At 33.3% G+C, this 22,893-nt stretch overlaps 1 protein-coding gene across 6 annotated transcripts in view; it reads right to left on the reverse strand.

Annotated features, from left to right (window-relative positions):
- The window catches only part of LOC134532714 (sodium channel protein para), a 163,247-nt gene that overhangs the window by 22,228 nt on the left and 118,126 nt on the right, over nucleotides 1–22,893 (reverse strand). For 4 of the 6 annotated variants that reach the window (XM_063369516.1, XM_063369525.1, XM_063369507.1 and 1 more), the window contains 6 exons: nucleotides 20,660–20,833; nucleotides 14,762–14,884; nucleotides 5,460–5,582; nucleotides 3,379–3,573; nucleotides 901–1,038; nucleotides 669–776 (listed from right to left, as the gene is read on the reverse strand). In XM_063369516.1, coding sequence (XP_063225586.1) covers nucleotides 669–776; nucleotides 901–1,038; nucleotides 3,379–3,573; nucleotides 5,460–5,582; nucleotides 14,762–14,884; nucleotides 20,660–20,833 — 861 coding nt within the window. Of the gene's footprint in view, nucleotides 1–668; nucleotides 777–900; nucleotides 1,039–3,378; nucleotides 3,574–5,459; nucleotides 5,583–12,492; nucleotides 12,616–14,761; nucleotides 14,885–20,659; nucleotides 20,834–22,893 lie in introns of all 6 variants that reach the window. The other 2 variants (XM_063369498.1, XM_063369534.1) reach the window with 2 other exon arrangements.

Genomic DNA, 22,893 nt, shown 5'->3' on the forward strand with positions numbered 1-22,893 from the left:
TTTGTTTAACTTGCATATTTATATTTATAGTGGTCAAAGTACTGACAAAATATTAAGGGTTTATTTTCTGTTACAGAACAAAAAGTTCATATTTTGTCGTTTTTGATAAAAGCACAAAAAATAATACCTTAACACTGGACGTGTTACAGCATACATTCCAGAACATTATTACAGACAGAGATAAAATACAATTACATTAAGAATATTCCTTCATAAAATTTCATATCAATTTTCCCGTTTTGTTTTACTGACTTAATTCCTTCTTAATTACGTCCTTGTTCTGTATATACTTTGTCAGTCTTGATATTTATCCTACATATGTCCATAATTGCTTTTCAAATCAACAGCCAAATGTAAGAAAGTGTAACTGACAAACCAAACTGCAGTGAACACTTACTTATAACATCGTGTTAGTGTAACGAACACTTCATCTCGTCGCTCTACATTCTGACTTTACACTGTAAAATAATCAGTAAATTTACGCATTAGTTGTTACTGTATTTCTGGACCTATAAAAAGCATAATGTGTCAAAAATATATTTTATTATTAACTTTATTTATGTATTTGCGTTAATTTTATAAAGATGGAAAATTAATAACTTTGAGAAGCATTAATATATTTATTTTTTTAACTAAAAATTTAGTAATTAGTTGCAAGTTTGCCTCACCCTTGGACGCGGAATGGCTTTCAGCGGCTTCTTGGATCCCATCTTCTTCATAGCGTTGTAGTACTTCTTCTGGTCTTCAGTCATGAACATCTCGAGCGAGCCCCCCGCCTGAAGGGACACAGAACATATCTTTCAAATGTCTTCACATCTATGAGCAAATATCATCACTGGACAACTCGAAAATATCAGGATGAAAATTCAGTATCTGCATTTATGCAACTCAGACACTTATCTTTTTTTTCTGCTCGTTGAAGTTGTCGATGATCACTCCAATGAACAGGTTGAGCGTGAAGAATGATCCAAAAATGATGAAGAACACAAAGTAGAGGTACATGTAGATGTTTGTTTCCCGAATTGGTTGTTTTCCCACCTGCAACACATAGACAGGTTTAATTCCAATGCATATTGAAAGTATCAAAATGTCTTCGTCAAGCAACCTTTTGGGGGCGAAATTAAATTCATCTTTGATACTTATCTGCATAATTAGCATGGCATACTGCTGTAACAACCGGACACTTTTAAAGAAGTCAGTGTATTACATTCCTTTGAGGGGGTGGGGATAAAATTTATTCTGAACGTTGATATTTTCAATTAGAGGAGTGGGGGGAGGGAAATTAAGAACTATAAATAAAGTGAAGTTACTGAAAAACTAAAGCTTGTTCACTTGTTATTTAGGTAAGAATTGCTACATGTTGCTGAGTAATTGTAATTAATGTGATGTGAGATAAGACATCTGCAGTTTGATGTCATTAGGTTTAAGTTAAGTGCCATGGCAAATTCCTCAAATATACTCGCTGCCGGTATTTCAAATTTTAAAAAAACTAAAACAAAACTTAGTAGATACATTTTTTTATTGTGAGGTGATTAGGAAAATTACGCTTCTTTGGTAATACGCAAAGTGCAAAGCTGTAAAGGTGTTTTATTACAAATTATTAATTAAATACCTAGTCAGTAGTATATAAAAGTAATTTCGGTGGCTGGTTCTGGTGCGTGGTGTCGGTGGCGGTTTCCACCATCTTGGATTGTGACGTCACGGTGTTAATTATTAAGTAGAAAATTTTAAATCTTTTACTAACTGGCCCATCATTGACGAATGGTTTGGCAAAAAAAAATATTATTTCCAAACTTATTGGATTTTTTACCGCTGCTAGGTACTACTTGTATTTAATACACTACAAAAATGTTTTGTGAATGTAAAATAAAAAAACATGCAAAATAACAGACATTTGTAAAATTTATATTTACATAAAAACAACTGTATCGTTGTTTTAGAAGTTGTCCTGGGTTCAGATTCTTGAACGGCCATTTATGCTTTGTATTGTCCCAGTACCTACATTAGTTACAGTTAATTGTAAACCGTTCCCTTAATAACTTTCCAATTTTAACTGCACGCATAAATAAGCGTAAAAAACCAAATAAAGTCCAATTTTTGAGTATTTTATTCCATTGTTTAAATATGTATGGTGTATAAAACGTCAATTTAAATTTAAAATTATGTGCCGGTTTGTAAGTGCCAAAATAAATGTTCAATTTTTTAACATTTATTTTATACATGTAACAATAGTCAAAGCAATGAGTTTAAAAAATATCCAATATTTTATCCTGTATCATTACAAACTATATCTTGATACTTCGTCACCAAAGTATTCTTTTTTAAACAATGAAATTATTTATGAATATCTAGTGACACATTTAGTGATATAACATAAAATGTAAGAGTGGTAATGTGATACATTTCCAGGAATAGACCTTAAATAACAGTAATGATAAGGAAATTAAATCGTTCAACACGCCGTGTAGGGGGTAGTACCCTAAATTATTTTGCTTTCGTAATATCGTGTTTTAGCTCATGATGTTTTTAAAAAAATCATATATAACTGCTGTTAATAAATCTAATACGTATGTGTTAATAGTTTTTTTTAGAAATATAAACCCAAATTAGTTAGTCAACAATAGCATGAAATAAGAGCACGTGGTCGTGTTGTACACAGGCTTTAATTAATAGAAATCTGTGTACCATTTGTCATATATTACTTAATTTTATGTATATCATTGGTAAATAAATTTAAAAAATGGTTTCCCCACGAACATAGACACATGAGTTTATAAACAAATAACGTTAGTTGTATTATTAATTTATGTTTTTAAAAAATATGTGAGCGAGTTTATCAGTACTCGCCAGAGATGTGTAACATCTAACCACAGTAACGAGCAAATTCAAGTGTTCTCGTGTTGGATATACACTTATAATATTAAACTTGGACACGATTATTTACGTAGAATTCTTTAAAATAATGCCGTGATATATATATACATACACAAGTAAATTTTGTTTTCAACTTAATTTCTTGACGAAAATTACACCTAGAGTATGCTGCCGGAGCAGCTATGTTGAATATCAGTCATTCTATTTGCAGAGCGAAATGTTCACCTGCATAACTAAACGGCCTTGATTAAAGCGAAAAGGACTTTTAAAAATGTCATTTTTAACCCCATTTTGAACCTGATTTTTGAGAATGTATTTTATTGAAATACTGATAAAATAAAGTTTCGTTTTGCTTTTGTGAACATAGATTCGCGCGCCATCCGCCACAGATGGCAGCACCGTGGTTACACATTTCCGTTCCGTCCGACTTCCGTGACAATCACGAAACGTCTCCTACACCGGGAGCTGAGATGTCACACATCCAGTGCCGGACGATCCACCCACCTCTCTGGAGTCGATGGCGTCGTTCATGATCTGGATCCAGCCCTTGAACGTGGCGACCTGGAAGAGGCACAGGTAGGCCTTGCCCACGTGGTCGAAGTTCATGGCCGAGTTGAGCCACGTGTAGTTCTCCGCGATGCAGGCGTTCTTGTCGGGGATGATCTCGTGGCTCAGGGTGGTGAGGTTCATGTCCACGCACTGCGACAGCGAGACACGCGTCAGCCACACTCTCGAGGGCGCTGTTCCGAGAGGGTCGTCACCACGACGCCGAAATACCATAACGCCGAAATACCATAACGCCGAAATACCATAACGCCGAATGTCAAAATTGACCACAACGCCGACAGCTAGAAAACTGCTTTTTTATATCGGTTCTTTGAAGTATTTTATACCACTTACAGACTCAAACTACTCAAAACTTAACTTAAAATACTTTATTGAATGGTTAAAACAATACCGATAAAATCTAATACAACCGTGGAACAACTGGTACTAGCAGGTAAACAGATATGGAGGAACAGCAAAGCGTAACATAAGAAAACTATCCTTACTAATATTTTAAATGCGAAAGTGTGTTTTTTCTGTATGCCTTCTTTCACGCAGCAACAAAGCAACGGATTGGCATGATGTATAGATAGTTTGTGTACTGTAAAGAGACATAGACTACATGTAATTATGAAATTATATCCCTAAGGGAGTGAAAAACAGGTCAATTTAGTCATATAATAGAAAATCATTGCAGATAGGTCATGTACACACAAACGGGAAGCCTAAGATGTACATCAAGTTCTGTCCCTGCCCGATTACATCCGAACAATTCACCTTCGGCCAACCTCGGGTGTATTTATATATATATATATATATATATATATATATATATATATATATATTTATTTATTTTTCTCTGTTTAATTTAATGTAGCTATACTAACCTAACTAACCGTCCATAGTGTTTTAAATTTTTTTAATGTAGCTAAGCTGACCTACCACTTTTAATATTTGAATTCATTTTTCCTGCGCAAAAATAAAACAAATCCCGAAGTTAGCCGAAGGTGAATTGTTCGGGTGTAATCGGGAAGGGACAGAACTTGATGTACATCTTAGGCTTCTCACACACAAACAGTGGGTTTGTGTCATTTCTTTGTGTCCACCACAGGTCATATAATGTCTGGCAACTTCATATCCTTCTCATTGGTGAAACCCATGCGCTTAGTGCAGCTCGCGACTGCTAGCGAACTAAAAGTGCTAGTAGCAATTTGTTTTAGAACTTCGTTAATAGATTGCGTTGCCTTAAATTTGTAACCCGCTATCGCATGGTGTGTTCGTCACGTCTTGCCTAAGGGTTACCTGACTTCCCACAAAATGAAGCTGTAGATTGGCATCTTAGTTTTGCTGATACGTAAACCTTGATGCACCTGAATTGTACAATCAGTGAGACTTTAAAAATCAACATTTCCCGTTTTTCAAGTGTACGTCATACAGACTTGAAACTCGGTAGTGATGATCCTTATATTATGATGTGCTTAGCCCGGGAAACGCAGGGTAATTCAGCTATTTGAAGTATAAACATGTTTTTATTTGCTATGTTAATTGCCGATTATGGTGCAACTGGTTTCTTACTTATTAAGTGGACATAGTTATGCGCGTTAAATGCGTACATTGTCTCACAGAGAAGCCAAGGAAATGTTTGGAAGCAACAATTTTTAATTCGATTTTACAATGACTAAAAAAATTCTCCTTTAATTTATTTGATGAATTTATCTATCGAATTAATTTTGATCCTCACAAAGCAATAGCGTGCAAAATTATTTCACCAGAAAAAAATATTACCATATTTATTTGCTGTGAATTTGGTTGCCCATGAATGTGACTAGAATATTTTGCCAGATAAGAACTTGATGATTCTTTGAAAAATATCTGCAATGCTTTAAAAACATGTTGATGTGGAAAAGTGGCGAACATGAGAGACTCAGAGTTGTAAAAGTTTTCAGAAATATTTTCTAATGCTAAGTCATTAAAGACGTAAAACGAAAAATAACTTTTAACTCATGACAATTACATGTATCTTGAACCTCGATACTGACCTTGTAGTATTTTCCAGCGAACAACTGAACACCCATGATGGCAAAGATGAGCCAAAATATGAGGCACACCAATAGCACATTGAAGATACTGGGTATGGCTTGCACTAAAGCATTTACCACAACCTGAAATGTGCAACCCATGTAGTTAGAAAGATTAATGAAACTTAAGAGTAAGATTAACAATTTAATTGGCTTTATATGCCCTTTTATTTTGTATTTTATACTATGCAAAGGGAAAAATTTATTTTTGTGCTTACTTTGTGCTTACTTTGTGCTTAAATCAAATTTTACCTTTTAGTTTGAACTGAACATGACACTTTATTGGTAATAAAATTTCTATATGCATTTCATGTTCAAAAAATAATTATTTAGCACTAATAAAAATGTTTTGGTTCCATTATAAAAAGCAAAGATCAAAAAGGTAAATATTTTGCTTAAATAAGACACGTAAACTTGTTTATAATTATTGAATAAATGTTTACTTGTCACACATCATTCATTTCTTGATATTTGCAAGTTTTTATGCAGTACTTTGTCAATGTGGCACTTAATTTTTTTTAAAAAACTCATGCATAAATTAACTAGCACACTTTGTGCTCAAAACTGGTAAAGTAATCAGTCAAACTGTGCATTTATGCTACAATTAAGCATGCTTTTAAAAATCTCTAACATTGAAAATTATAGCTTCAACTTGTATGCTGCATTACTACTTTTATAATTTTGAAGCAGTGCCTTTGAAGCAATTGTGAAAATAATATTATTCTATGCGTACCTGTGATTGTTCTAATTCAGTGTAGCCAACACTAAAATCTTCATATTAATATTTTTACATAGCTAACTAATATGGTCAAAATAAATTAAATTGTGTGATCACTGCAACTACTATAATGCTTAAGTGAAACATATTCCAGATACAACATAACATAAAAGACATTTGCCTTCTGTAACTGCCATAAAAAATCTTACCATTAAGTCCTTTCTGGGGAAGTAGAATAAATACATTTAATTGAAGTTCATATTTTCACATACAATGGAAAAAAAAATATTTCCATCTTGATTTTAACTTTTACATGCAAAAAAATAAATATTGGTTTAATATTTTTTATGAAGTAGTGATCAGTTTTTATTGTGTATTCCCTTAAAAACAGTTTATTTTTTCTCTGAATTGTTACAGCTTATGAGTAAATTCCCAAAAATTTACTTTTGCGTGATTACCGAAAAATGGTATCAAAAAAAATCTCAATTAATTGTCATCCGTACTAAGAAATATATACGCATACATAACCAACATTAATTATAAATAAATTGTCATTATATATTTTTATATGAATTTGATAAAAATTTACAAATTTTCTTTACCCCACACGTATTATGGTAATGGACCTTACTGACTAAAATATTTAAAAAAAAAACTGAAAAGACACTCATGCAATCGTTGTGTGACTTCAGGGGCCACATGACTTTTAGACTGACAATCAAACATGCTGACCCTTCCACGCCTGCTATCGCTGAAGACATTTTACAATTGGAGCATGTTTGGTCACTACACTAGATGTGTAAATTTTATACATTTGTTTCAAAAGTATTGCTTACAAATAAACCTCATATAAAAATGTACAGCAAAGCAGTATGTTTATTTCTTACTCAGACTGAATAAATCACCGTTCTCTATAATTTTACTGCAAAAAAAAATATTACTAAACATTTGACCAAACGAAAAAAATTCAATCCTAAGTAGTCTTTTTATGACATCATTAGAAAGTTTGGAAGGAAACAGAGGTTCAAAAATAAAGGGTCAGTAAAAAATGAGTAAGGTTAGGATCATTAACGTGAGGAAGTCCATTATACATTAAAAAAATACACATTTTAGGGAATAAAATAATAATATATTTATCTTTTATTGTGATTTGTGTAGTAAGTTAGGTGTTGAAAGTGTCACAGTGTAATATAACTTGTAGGGAGTTTTTGTTTCTTAGCCATCTGATATTATTAGTGATTTAAATGATGTGAGCATGATAGTATGTGGTGGAATACACAAGAGTTTGTGTTAATGCAGAATAGAGAAAAATTGTATTTCATTACACAGGATCATGCATGAAAAAAAAGCAATAAAATCTGCCTGGTAGGATTTCTTGCAAATTCGTGCGAAATAAGAAATTACCCAATATTGCCGTGGAAAAGTAAAACATCTTAACAATTTTCCATAAATTGCTGCGTGTTATGGTAACTTAGGAGCCAGAAAAGTCTTTTACGACTGCACTATTTTTAAATTTTAATCTAAATTATTTTGTTTAATCCAACAGTGGCCAAAATTATGCCTGTAATTCACACCATTTACTTTCTGACGTACTGTTTTTTTTTCTTTGCGAGATTAAATCTGGACAAACATTTAATTCCAGATTCAGCAGCCAGTGCGTACTTGGTTTTTTAAAAGGTCTTGTCATGTCCACGACAGAAATGGACCAACTTATATTCTCATATTTAGTTATTTTGAGATTTTGGCTAGTGTTTACCGAGCCTTAGTGAATGTTTATCGGCTACTGTTCTGGTGAGTCTAGAATGACATGGACGTGTTCAATCACTAATTGTCTGTTTTTGGATAAGTCTACCTTTGGTTGTGTCTAAAACCACTTTGGCTTATTTGAAGACATCACAAAGACATTATTGGTGTTTAACAAAATTTCTGCCCTTGCTAAATTTTTAACTCTCACTCAAAATATTAACGGGAAAAAAAAATTCATCATACATCCCTTTTTTATATAAACAATAAAACTACTGATTACACCCGTATTAGTGTATCTTGTAGTCAAAATTATAACTGGCAATTTCAATCGCACGATAATTATATTTATTTTCGTGATTTGGTAGAGACACAGCACACTTTAAGAACCATTACCGTCTCCTACCGCAGTTTTTATTCCCTGTCAAGATAAAGACATGCAGGCTGCTACGCATGCAAAACACAAAGCAAATATTATCTCTCCAATTTTATTTATTACTTTTTAGTGAATTCATTGCATGTTATGAATCACTCATTCATGGCTTAAAATTGGAGGAAATTTATCTTGTTACTGCAAGTTTTATTACAGTTCTAATTTTGCTGAGAGAAAACCAATCTTTTCAGTTATCATACACACATAAACATTTTCAGAATTTTCTTGACTGACATATTTTGAGAGGTGATTTATAACGGCAAATTCAAATGGATTTTTTTGAAGAAAAAAAAACTACGTATTCGTGACCTCGATGTATGGATAAATAAGGTACACTGAAGTCCGGGAAAAAAATCTATCCGAGAAAAGAGCAAAATTATAATTTGTGCTACACAGTAAAAAAAAACATGACTTTATTTTCTTGCAGTTAGTGTTCTTGAATGTGTGATGTTGTTGATACAAGGAGATATGCAAGCGCTGAACATTGATTTATTGGAACCACAGTGGCTGGGAAGGCCAGCCTACGAAGCGCAGGGAAACACGCCGACTTTGAACGCGAGGGATTCTGGGTGCAAGTCCCTGGTAAGGCGCGGGTGTTAAGGGGTCCGCCTCGTCAGAGGTGTATCTGTGTTGGTAAGGCTGTGCTTCACTGGCGCTTCTAGTGCGTTATCGCCCCTAAGTGCAAGGCTGTTGACTGGAGCGCAGTCTTCTGATCGTGCATTGGACAACTATGAAATTTGAACGTAAAAATGAAGATAAAGATAAAATGCAAGTACCTTAAGCGCTTTCAAGAATCTGTACCAGTTGTTTTATGCCTAAAAAATACTCTGAAAACACTCTTTATAGGCATTTTAACTCTTCTAAAAATACAGTGTATAATCTTAATCCGGAAAAAAATACCTATCGGCCTACAGCGAATTCTTAAATGCTTTTCGTACACAGACCGCACTCGGATATTTTCCGTAGTTTTCAAATCGCGTTGTTTTCCCTGAATCTCTGCACATTGTAGACGAGGCCCTTAATTTGCGGTCCCCAAAATGAGTAACAATTCTGGTCGCAGTCAGTCTTTCTGTCAAAATGAAAGTTAAAGCTGTCAAAAATTAATTGCTTGCTGCCCAGGTGATCCGGATTCAATCTCCAGCCACATTAGGATTTCTCACTAACTGGATAAGAGTCGTTGCCAAGATCTGGTTGGTTTTCTCGGGGTACTGCGGTTTCCCCTGCCCATCCACTCTGAAAAATTATCCATTATCATAATTTTGGTTCGCAGCAGAGGCCTGCAAATAATGACCCAAGGGTACTGGTTATATGAAACTGATAGACTGCTATCATCGATCATACGATTTTCTGCTAGATTTTCATTGATCGATTACTGAAAGCATAGGTGTTGTGATTTATTTTTAAAACAAATGATTGAGAATCGTACATCAGTATTAAAGTTTACATTGTACTTGACGAAGAATTCTGAATTGGTTTTGAATACCAAAAGCCAAACCACGCACGATAAACAGCAAACAATTTTTTCAAGTAGTGTTTAAAAAAAACATCAGCTAGGCAGCACGCTTTTACAACACAAGTAACGTTAATCCTAAAAAAACACATTCTCGGTGTTTTATGAAGTGATTGACAATCACTGCAGCAGCTGATAGTTAAAACACTGTAGAGCATCTTCTGTATTTCGTGATGTGTTGAGGTGATTACTATTAGTACACGAATCGCGGCCATTCGGTGAGAAAGCAAACGCAACCTGAATGGCCCTCTCAAATAAGTAATTGGCTTTTCGGCTGCTCTTCTGGTGAGTCTTGAATGCCACGGGCATTTCTAATGAGCGTTCAGGTGTTTTTGCAAAACATCCGTGGCCTTAGTAATTTTTTTCGGTCAGAACTAGCGTGTCTTAGACGCTTTTGCTTTCAAGTTCATCGCAATAGAAGCATGGTTTCTTTCCCGTACACGTTTAATGTCACGCCAAAAACATGTCATTCCGGGAGTAACTGGCTTATGAGGTCATGCTCACGAAAGCTATTGTCTCCTGGTATATCTTCATGGTTTTGTGTGTACAAGAAAAGAACCGAATACTTTTCCAGGAAAATTTCTTAATTTCCAAGTTAATTCCCATTTTATTCATCTCTCAGCTACATTTCTACGAGCCTGTGCCGTCCTCAAAAATTAAGCCAAGATAAAATATTTATTCGCAAACAACCACCTCCATACAATTAATATCACGGTATCTGCAAAACATAATGCGACTCTATTCTAAAAACGTTTGTGTGAAGTAAACTTAATTTACGATTTTTAAATGTATTTTTTCAATAATTTCTGCTTTTGTATTTGGATCCAGTTGGTCATGAAAATCATCAAACATTTAAATTAACGTTAGAGAAACTATAATTTTTTAAATTATAATGTTTTCATTACTTACTAATGTCGTAAAATAAAACCTTCGGAAATTAAAACATTGTTGTTTTACCACATGGCGTAAGTGTTGAAATTATTAATAACAATCAAAACCCAACGTATTATGTTAACTATTCAGCTTTCAATCAAATTCTGTATGAGTTTAGCATAATCCGATGTACCGACTATGTGAGAAAGGTAGGATTCTAAAATTAAGTTACTTACTACATAAACTAAATACAGGTATACAAATGTATATATATCATATATTCAAAACATTGACTTAGAATCCACATGCTGTAAAATACCCATGCTTTTTCAAGCCACTACTAAAAAAGCTAAAATACTGTTCTTGTACAATAAAATAGAATTTTAGCCTACGCGTAAATTAGGAATAATTAAACAATAACATTAAAGGAAAGATGTTAAAGAGCAACTATAATCTACTGACATATATCACACTATAGGTTAACACAGAGTAAAATAAAAATAAAATAAATAAGCATACAGTTTACTACAATCCATCCGCATTTTGGGTAACATCGGCCGTTTAATTTTGTACATATATTATACTTTGAGTTTCCCAGTGTTTACTAACCATTTTCTTAGATAAAACTATCTTTGAATTATCAAATTTATTCATACAATATATTTGATATTTAAAATTATTTATTACAGACAATATTTTTATTTAATGCTCAAATAGTCTTAATAGTCGCTAAGGGAAAAGATTAACTGAATGTATAGAAATAAAATAATAAAATAAAATAAAACAATGTAATACTTAAGTTTAACCAGTTATTTACTTATTATAATATGAATTTATAAAATTATATGGTATTCGATCCAAAAGTGGATTTCATATTTTCCTTTCTGAAAAAAAAAATTTTTTCCGAGTTAAAATATTGAATATTCAATTTTGAAAAAGTAAATTTATATAAATATTCTCTTTGCCGCATTTCACTTTGATCTAGAAATTGAACAGCAAAACCTTACGGATACTTGTTATAAACTCTTTTTGTTTACAAAATACAATGGAGACGTAAATTACGAAGATATAAATGAAACATATACTATTCTACGTCTAGACTACATTGTGCATTGCATAAGATCAAACATAATTTTTAATTTTTTTTTATGAACCTTAAGGTTGTCTGATTTGTTGTGGATAACATGCTAAAACTGTTGCTTGGATTTCTATAAAAAAAAACGAAAGTAAAAATTTTGGGCCATTTCAAATATGCATTTATATCAAGCAATCTACTCCCAAAGTTTCAAGCAAACCTTACAAGGAGCTAGGACCAGAAAAATTTTAACCAATAAGATTGTTTTAGAGTACATTCAAAAAAATATTTATAAGGTTAAATAATTATTTCAAAGCTTTTATTTAAGGCTGTAAACATAAGAGTGCGCAAACATTGTTTTTTTTTTTTTTTTAGTCAGGAAAAAGTTATGAACATCAACGTTAGTGAGTACAGTACATTTTAATAGACTTTTAAGTACTTCCTGTCTTGTCATTGAAAATTATTTTTATTTATATAATAAGATAATGTAAAAATTCACTTTGCTGAAATGTTTACTCCTATTTTTGATTTTTATTGTTTTTTGATGAACAACCTTATGGATTCAAAATTGGTTGATCCTTGCGAGAAAGACTAAGGTAATACACGCTCCTTCAAGGTGTGCCGAAACGCCTGGGTACATACCCTCATTCCCTGCATTCTAGACATGGCCCTTAGAGGCCTTAACGCTCTCAGAGTCCGCATTGTTTTGAAAGCCTGAATCCCTCCTGCGCCAACTAAGGACGCTAGGAAGTTTATGAGCGACACCTGTAGTTAAATAAAAGGGGTTTCCGTACTAGTTACGATATGTAAGTACTATTTCCCTTTTCATCACAAAAAAAAAACTTGAGCACAAAAAAGAGAGAGAATAATTTAGCAACGCATAAAAATAGCAAAGAAATATCAACTCCAATGGTTACCACAACAATGACTACTTACAAAGTAGCTATACAGTACACATTGCACGTGATAATCTTTACAGGGCACAGAAAATTGTTTTCAAATAAATTCCGCTCTAAAAATATATATTTTTTTTTAATTAAAATAGCTTAGCTTTTATTTTTCAAAATTCAAAAATTGTATAAAACAAAATTTTTAAAACTGAATAATTCAAAAGTTTTTGAGCGGCAACAGCTGAAAACAAATTTCCAGTTGCAAATCAATAAATCTGTGTGGACACAGAAGTACAACATATTTTTTGCAACAGTACAAATTTCGCAGAACGAGAAGAACCAATTCCTGAAACAGATAGATACACATGGAGTGATACGTACAGTACACAGTACATGAACACACACAGAACATACGTACAAACCCACTGAGTACAACATGGAAAGCATTTTTCCTGGAAGTCCAAGAGGAGAGAGAGAGACAGATAGGCAACCAGCGACATCAGAGAGAGAAAGAAAAAAGGGGAGAGAGATCGAGAGACAGTAACGAAGGAAGCTATGGCGTGATGTGATGTGTGGCGTGTGTGAATGTGTCCATAAACATGACTCGGCGGGGAACTTCCTCACTCCCTGCCGAAGCGCAGTCAGAGAAACGAAAACAAACCAGTAGCTGTATGGAATAGGATCAAGGAAGCAAGTAGGTCAGGTTTTAAGCAACGCACGTTTAAAATTTATTCAAGGGTGTCATTTATTTATTTATTCTAGAGTGCCACTCCTAGTTATATGCTATTTGTTTCTCAGAGAAAAATCAAGAGTTTGGCTTTATTCTGTACTTAAATTGATAGGAAAATATATATTGATATTTTATAGATATCGGGTAGAGATAAAAATACCTAAGTATCCAACAAACCAAAAAATTCCAAATCTGCATGTTTCAGAAAATATTATATACCTATGTCTAATACAAAAAACTAAAATAAAACATAAATATTAAATAGTCAAATATGTTATGAAATAATATTATCTTTTAACAATTTTTTTTACTTAATATACGAGTTTCGTAACTCAGAAAATTTGCGATGAGCGACATCGAAAAGTTTACACTAAACAAATTGATTTATAAATCGATAGGTTCGTGATTAATGTAATACATTTTTTTAGATACTTTTTTTAACTGATAGCACGAAATTTAAATTATCTCGAACATACAGACACAAAACACTTGCAAAATTTGCGTTGTGGAGTCGTTTACTTGTCTACCTACAGACTATTTGTTTGATTTCAGCTACAGTAGTTGTGCAAATTTGTCATGGTCACCAAAATTTGCATAATTCTGGCTTTCCTAATTTCAAAGAGAAAAATATTCTGCGCGCCAATTCTAAATGCTTAATTTTGGAGAAATTAATATCTTAATACTAAGTCGAATTCAATGAAAAAGTCTTGATAAACTTTTAAATAAAATAATACTTACAAAATGAAACAATTTTATTTTTTTTATATTTACTGGCACAAATATTCTTTTAATAAATTTTCAGATTTTTTTTACTTACATTACCATAAACAAACTGTCCCAAATTTCATGCATCACATTATTAAGATTTCCCTTATATTTTAACTGCATGCATAGCATCGCATTGTATTTCTGAGTGTTAAAATGCTAACTCATTTAAAACCTTGTTTCATACACAAATATTTTGTAATAGTAATTTTTTCTCTGTTATTCGTTAGTAAATTGTTGCCATAGGTCAAAGTGCGTTCAGTTACAGTTATATAAATGATTTCAAAAGTACTAATTGCTTATAAGCTATCACATCAACTGACTTGGTTCAGAATTAAAATCTTTAATTTCGAAGTCATCGTCCGAAACAAATTACCATTTTTTTTCTTTTTTTAACAGATTGAATGAGATGTGTTTGAACGGTTGCGGGTTGCGTGAACGCAGTTCACACGGCGGCTCGCGGCGCGCGCGTGAGTGTGTGTACACGTGTGGAGAGGTGTGTGTGTGCCAGGTATAGTCTACTTACTCTCATGCCCTCCCAGCGGGACACGGCGCGCAAGGGGCGGAGCGCTCGCAGGGTGCGCATGGAGCGGAACGCAGGGATATCTGCGGCGCCAGCCCACGTGGCCACGAGGTTTATCAACGACAGCTACAAGTGCGAGAAGAGGTGGGGGTGGCGGGACAAAACAACACACAGGGCGTCGGGCGAGTCACTCGAAGAGCACACGGGCAAACAGCACGACAACACAACCTCCTGCCCTTTTTTTTTTTTTTTTTCATTTTTTCTGCACTGCTTCGCGCGCACCTCGCGTGGCGTCCGCGACTTGAAAGTCAAAAACCAAGTACTTTTTTCTCTCTATATGAAGGTTTGGATAGGGAGTAAATTCATTTAAGTCGTCATCGACGTGGTCACGTGACGTGTTAACGATAACACTGTATCTGTTCCTATTAGTATAGCTTATTGCGCTGGGCCAGCTGTGAATGTAGTTGTATTTATATTTAATACTGGGCTTGGGCAGCCCATGTGACTTGATGATAAATAAACCATATGAAAATAAATATAATTGCTGCTCAGAGTGCCGATGGATGTCAAAACCCGATAAATGTAAACAGTTTTGATTTACGAGTTTTAATTTAAAATCAAACAATTAATTTGTATATCCAAAAATAACAACTGTTTGTTTATAGTTTTAAGTTTTCACTTCTGTCAGCAGTCCTCATGACTGCTTTGAATTTTTTTTTATGTGTGAACATATTTGCTCTCGGTGTACGGCATTTGGTGGGAGTAATTCCGTGAATGAAACGGAAATACGTGACCACGGTGCTACCATATGTGGCGGAAGGCGGGAACCAAAGTTCATTCAGACAAAAGCAAAGAGTATTTTAATAAATTCCTGGTCGAAAATCAAGTTCAAAGCCGAGGTTTAATTTTTTTCAAGGGATTTTTTTTTTATCGGAGCCGTTTAATTATATAGTTGAACCTTTCTCGCTAAAAATTGACTGATTCTATAGTCGGCGTAGGTGTGATTAGCTTCAAGAAATGTAGTTGAAAAGACTATTTTCTAATATTACTCAAGATCTGCCTTATTTTAAAGAATTCTGCGTTGAATTTACTGTACGAGCATTGTATTATAAGTTTATTCGCAACATGTTAGCAAATGAATTTGCTCGTTAACGAAGTTAGATGTTTACACATCACAAGCGGGTACTGAAAGAATCACTAACGTTTTTTTTCTTCTTTTTTTTCGTTGCCAATTTATGCTTTATATCCTGCGGGTATGTAAATTTATTTATTAGCTGTATAGCTGTTCGTAACATCCCTATAAATTTTGAGCGTTAGTGTTATGCAGAATGAGTTTCAATTCGACCGACTAACTCCGGCTGACGGTTCATAAAGACAAAATAAGTTGACAACATAAAATGACTTACTGTCGTAAGCGCTTCCCAAGACTGTTATACGTCTTTGAAGTTAGAGCTAAAAAAAATTGGTTGTCTGTAAAGTCGGTTTACGGACGATAGTTTAATGTGACAACGTCATAACAAAACATTGATGAAATGGTTGCATACTTTTATGAATAAAATTGAATCATTTTTATTGAATTATCACTATTTTGTATGGATACAAAGGAGTGAAATGAAATCTAGAAATGTAATTGATTAATTTACTTTTATTTGCACTCATTTATTCAAATATGTTTATTACTTTAACGAAGAGATTATTTTAACTATATCTTTTATACGTGTTTGCTATTTAACTTCTTCCAATTTGTGTTATTCTGTTAAGGATAGGACGATGATAGGAAAAGTAGGAAACGAATGGTCGTGTTTCAAGTTTAATGTGCCTCGAAAAAGTCAATTCGATGGTTGTTCCAATAGAGTGGAAGAGAGATAGATGTGGCGCAAACGTACAATTATCGTAACGGGACACGGCGCAACGGGACAATGTGCGTAACGGGACACTTTTTCGTGCGTGCAGCCGGCGTTCATCAATTTATTGGACGTTGTCACTTCAAAAAAACATTTTGTTTTGCATTTAATAGAATCCAATTCTACAACCACCACGAATTTTATCGCTGTCACAAAAATTTCCCTTCGACATAACTGGGGATAAAACTCCTTAATTTTTCTCATAATTTTCTGACGTGGTGCATCAGTTGGATCATTCGCCCGCCGCCAAAGCGTTTCGAGTTCGACACCCGGCGGGGTCAAACCTCGAGTTGTTTTCGTTAGTGAGAAACGTGGCGGACGTTTCTCTGAGTTGGTGGTTTTCTCGGGTGCTCGCGTTTCCCCGCGTCCGTTCATTTGATCACCACTACATTCTCATTCTGTCACACAGGAAAATAAAACTGTACATTTACAAAGGATTACTTTGAAAACCAGTTGCCAAGGAATATATCGTAATACCACAACAGATATATTGTAAATTTGTACAAAATATGGCTACGGTTATTATTGCATATATTAAGAATGTTTTTCTAGTTAATACTGGGTATTTCTTCCAAAAATTGGCACACGATATTATATTTTTAATGAAATTTCATTAAAGGATCATTGTTTCAAACCATGGATACCTACTATAATTGAATAATAATCAATTATCTTGTATCATGGTTATTATGTGCGCAGTTAATACTGGAAACCTACTCAGGGAACGGTTTACAAATAAAGTTAACCATTGGAGTATATGGGACAACACAAAGAACGAATCCGAAACCGGTATTGCTGCGAACACAATCTTGTAGTCATAGAGTTGTTTTCATGTAGATGTACAAATTTACAAATGTCTGTAATTTTACACTAATATTTCTGTTCCATTTATAAAAATTTACACTGCTAAACTCTTCGTCTCTAATGACCCTGAAGCCGAAGAGACGTCATTAATTAATTAATTCCATTTTTCATTCGTTACCAATCAGAGCGGTCCTGAACTCGGATCTCTCCGCCTTCTGAGATACCCAGCTTACACTGTGAAAATGTTTTTTGTACATTTACAAGAATAATCCTTGGAAACTCAGTTACTAACGATATCACTTGTAAAATTGCAAGGCAGAGATTTGTAAATTTTGAAATTTTACAAAGCTGTCTTGCAGTTTTACTAGTGATATCGTTGAAAACTCCGTTTCCAAGGATTTTCCTAGTAAAACGTAAAATCAATTTTTTATATATATATAGTGCTGTGCCTGAGGCATGTCTGGCTGATCAAACGGGCAGAATTAATGTCGTAACGTTTGGGGTTCAATTGTAACAGAATTTATAGTTATTTACTGTACTTAAAAAAAACATTTTTTCTCATTTAAATAATAACAAAAGAATAAGTTGCGTATATACTCATAGTGTGGAGAATTTCCGGGAATTATGTAAATTTTAACCACATTAATACTGATGAATGCTTACTCGTATTAACAAACACCAGCTTGCATTATACGGTCGTCTCTATAAATGCCATCAGCTGGAGTTGGTCTGAGGAAAAATTTAGTGTTTTAGTGTTTATGTGCTCAGTGATTCAAAGCACAATTTTCCTTAAAAATACAACAATTTCAGTTGCGTTTTCGTGAAATGAAATAACTCCGTCTCAAAAATAATCTTAGTGTATCTACAGTAGCAGAGAGTATAAAATTGTGTATATTTTCTGAACAAGAAAAAAAGTATAAACAACACCTTTAGCAATTATGTAATTGCGTCCGTTATTTAATCTATATTGCATTTCAGTGATAATTTACCTTTGGCACACGAATAATTTTAAAAAGGGCATAAAATGTATTTATTTACTAGCCCACGGCCACTACTTTAAGTATGCGTGAAGCAGTGCAGAATACATTACGCTCATTCAAGACTTCTAAATTGGTGCTAATTTTTTGGTGTCTTTACACTGTAATTCATTCACAGATGACTTTATTTCTTTCATTTATTTTTCACACTACGGTCATTACTGGGTAAGTTAATTTGAGGCGATTTTTGGAGAACAGAAATCCACAAGATGGTCCAGGCACTAGCTCAGGCCGCCGAGATGCATTAGAAGTCCCTGTTAAAATTGTTAACAAGCATTCTCTCTCTACACACAACCTTTCTCTAAACATTTATGTTAGCAAGTGCACACCAAGGTTTGCAAGCATCAATTACGCGATTTTTTTTGCATAAAAATCAGTAAAGAAAAATTTATTGTTTGCTAGGCTTCGTCGAAAATTATTATTTATCTACCTACTCATCAGAAACTGAGCTTAAATGAATTTGCAAATGTTTTAATTTAATCATGTTTTGCCTTAACCGATTTGCTTAACGTTAATTACGGGATGTTTCGTTAAATTTCCATTTTAAATGTTTTACTGTTACACAATACATAAATGTGTGTATTTTTCCTCAACTTTCAATTCGATAAGTGTTTTTCCTTAAATATATAATCACCAGTGAAGAATTAAAAATGTGCCGTTATAAAATATTAAATTTAAAAATTCACATAAAACGCAAATTTAAATAATTTATTGTTCTTTGCAAATTTGTATGCACTTGCTTGTAAACTTTTAACACTGATAAATAAAGTTCCTGTTCTTGAACATCTTAATTAATACACACAAAAAATTCTTCAAGTAAATAACCCTTTTCAAAAGTGTCTGATTCTTTGTTTACGTTTTATATCTATATAATTAGTTATATTTAGGATTAATAGTATTGCAATGTCCAAAATATAATCAGATAAACCTGTTTAAAAATAAATTAGGTATTTCTGTATATTTTTTTCATATTCTATTACTTCTATTTAGTTGTGTAAACTCAGGTAAGGAATATTACCTTGTATTACTTTATAAACGTCCGCGAAAAAAAAAAAAAAAAAAAACAGAAACTTTAAAAAAAATTGTTTCTCTTTAATATTCTTAAATTTTATATAATATAATGTTCCTAAACCTACATTAATTTTTAATTTACCATCTGAACAAAATTTATCTGTTTTTTTTATGTATCATATTTATATCTTTGTATTTAGCATTAAAATTAGTATATTACAAAAGTGATGTATCAAAGCTCAAAGAATGTTATGAATTGAAAATAAATTACATAATGTACCCATCCATATGTAATCAATTGAACATTTGTTCATAACTGGAAATATAATTGTAGGGCGTTTTTTAATCCTCAATATGTGTTATTTTAAAATTATCATGCCTTTTATATTTTTTCGACATTAGTTTAAATATTTTTGGAATATATTTTTATTTGATGGAAAAAAATGTTACCCTCTTAGCACCTGTAACTAAAACAACTTTTTCCTATTATAATTAATTTATTAATAGTAATTAGCTACAAATTGTTTTAAGTATAATACATTTGGCATTTAACCCTTTGAATTTTCTAAAATAGTAAAACTACCTGGAAATCTTTTTTTCATAAATGTGTATGTATATATACTTATATACTCACGCTGTCTAGAAAATGTATGATGCCATTAAAATGTGTATTACAGGAAATGTAACAAATTGAAGAACTAAAACATTGGTTGAACTTCTCTAACGGTAACAAGTATTTACGTAGGTACTAATTTAAATATTATTTTCTTTATTCATTTATAATTTTTAGACCTTACATTTTTTTTCGTGTCTTTAGAAAATTTACCATATTCAATTTTAATTGTGATTTTAAATTAAAAACGTTACTAAACTTTTAAAACTATTCATATGAAAAACATTTAATTTTTTTTTTAAATATTTTATACAGTATGTAGGCTTTTTTAAATTAATCAATCATTTTATTGAAACCTAATGTTATATTGTATTTGAATAGCTTAAGCAAATTCTGTTTATGTTGTATTCAATGAAAATATACATTTTTGCAGCCTTATCATTGAACATAAATAAGCTTGGCAATTATGTTTCCTCATTAAATAATAACTAACTCACGCTTAGTTTAAAATTATTCGAAACACGTTACCTACCATGACGATGACGAAGTCGAGCCAGCACCACGCGTTAGTGAAGTACTTCTTGAAGCCAAGGGCCAGCCACTTGATCAACATTTCCAGGAAGAATATCACAGTGAATATCTTATCCATGTAGTACAGGGTGTCCTGGAGAATAGGTCTCTGCTGCAAGTGAACGTCCTCCAAGGCCTGCGAACAGATCGGTTAAGCTTAGCCAGCGACAACATCCCTGAAATACACAGGCACGAGGTATAAAGGGGGTTGGGGTTGCATGGTACGTACACTTACATAATAATAATCATCATCATCATCAACTGCTTCCATCCTGTGGCTGGGTCAGCAAATTAAATTTCCTCCATTTTTCTCTGTCACTCCACCATTCCTCATCCTTAACTCTATTCCAGTTCTCTACTCTCTCCTGCACTCCTTTAAATATCTGCTTTTCCCACCTACTTCTTGGTCTTCCTTGGGGTCTTCTTCCTGAGTACTTGGACTCCATCATTTTCAACCTTGTCTACAGCCCAAGTGTCTGTTCAATTAGTGATTATCGGCACATAATAGGTTCTGTACAAACATTTTTTTTTTTTTTTTTGCATTTTAACGGCACCTTCCTCTTCCATACCAAATTTCTCACACACCTGTAAAATGCATCCACAGCTCCACGACTACGTTATTTTTCGGAGTGTGTGTAGGTGTGTTTTTTTATGCGTGTCTGCATACTGTGTAACCTCAAGATACAAGTACGAGATATTAAAAGAGGTCCATATTCACGAGTGTTTTGAAATTCACTGTCAGTTTGGCTGTATAATATTCAAATGGTATTTACGTGAGATTTTTGGCGTCACTTGTCACTACGAGATATTTACAAGAAACCCTTTAAAATAGCAAGTGGCATATTAGAAACAAAAATTGGGATATGTCCCATGTTAAGTGGCGCATAAAAGTGACGTATCTGGGATTTAAAACGGAGATGCAGTATACTGGCACTGTATGTTGTTTGGAGATTTGGAAACTAAATAAATATGGCTGGAAATTCAAAGTATTACTAGGTACATCTTTTATTAGTAAATATATTTCAATACTTATCGTTTAAAGCGTTTTATTTTCCTACGATGCAACCTTTGAGGGATATTGCATAAAATATTTGTAAGTAAAGGGAATCTTAACTTTGGGCACGTGAGTACTCGACGTTATAATGATATCATCTACCAATGTCAGTTTGTAGTTGTGTGTATGTGTGACAATGAGTGTGTGTAAACTGCAAGAAAATAAAGTACATTTACAGACTTTTCGAAGAAGAAAATTGCCTCATACAAACAAATATTCTTCGTAATTCTAGATAACTGTATCTTCGTAGAGAACGTCGCCGACTTCGTACTTCTGAATTCTCTGTTCCGCCGTATGCAGGGTAGTCATGCGCGTTGACTTAGTCAGTCTTTGAAGGTTCTGTTGACACTCCCAGATGATTCTTGTGAATTCATGTACACTGTAAGTAAATGTACCTACTCGTAAATTTCATGAAGACGTATGTAGTTTTACGAAGATCCCTGCAGTGTAAAAGAAAATAATTTTATACCAAATGTGTGTGGCAGCTGAGTCTCTACCAAAGTTAGAGTAGTTATACACCTACGTGTGCTGCATTTTTACGCTTGTATTCGAGTAAAAATGCTATCAAAAGTGTACACGTATGATTCCTATGGTTTGGTGAATATGTCGAAGTTAGAGTCAGGAAAAATATGCGGACTTATTTCGCGCTATGGTAGAATCCAAACACTTGTAACTGTGTACTGCTTCTGTGATTGGCTCAAAATTTATCTGAAGAGCTACGAGCCAACTAAAAACCTTCAGCCAATAAAGTGTCGAATCGCAAGCATCCCAGTTGACATGTCTCGCAAGTCAGTAGCCAATGAGCAGGTGGTATTTGCCCGAGTATTTAAGGGATTGTTGGGTTATATACTAGAGGTAATTGAAACCGCTAAGTATTGTCAGTTTCTATACATAGCTGTTGGTGCATTTTTACACTCTGCTTTATACATTTACGCATGCATGCATGTGTATTATTATCACAACCGTCAATTAATTGTACTACAATGTTGAGTAAATTTACATTCACAATTCACATGTTAATTTGTACTACATCTTAAATTATTTCATTTTTGTAGCTTCTAGCTGTTAATTAACAATGTATACTTTCGAGGGAGTATTAATTTTATCACTTTTAGTTGTTCAAGTGACCGCCAAATTGGTCT

The sequence above is a fragment of the Bacillus rossius genome, chromosome 1 (genome assembly GCF_032445375.1).
Source record: "Bacillus rossius redtenbacheri isolate Brsri chromosome 1, Brsri_v3, whole genome shotgun sequence".
Lineage (NCBI taxonomy): Eukaryota > Metazoa > Arthropoda > Insecta > Phasmatodea > Bacillidae > Bacillus > Bacillus rossius.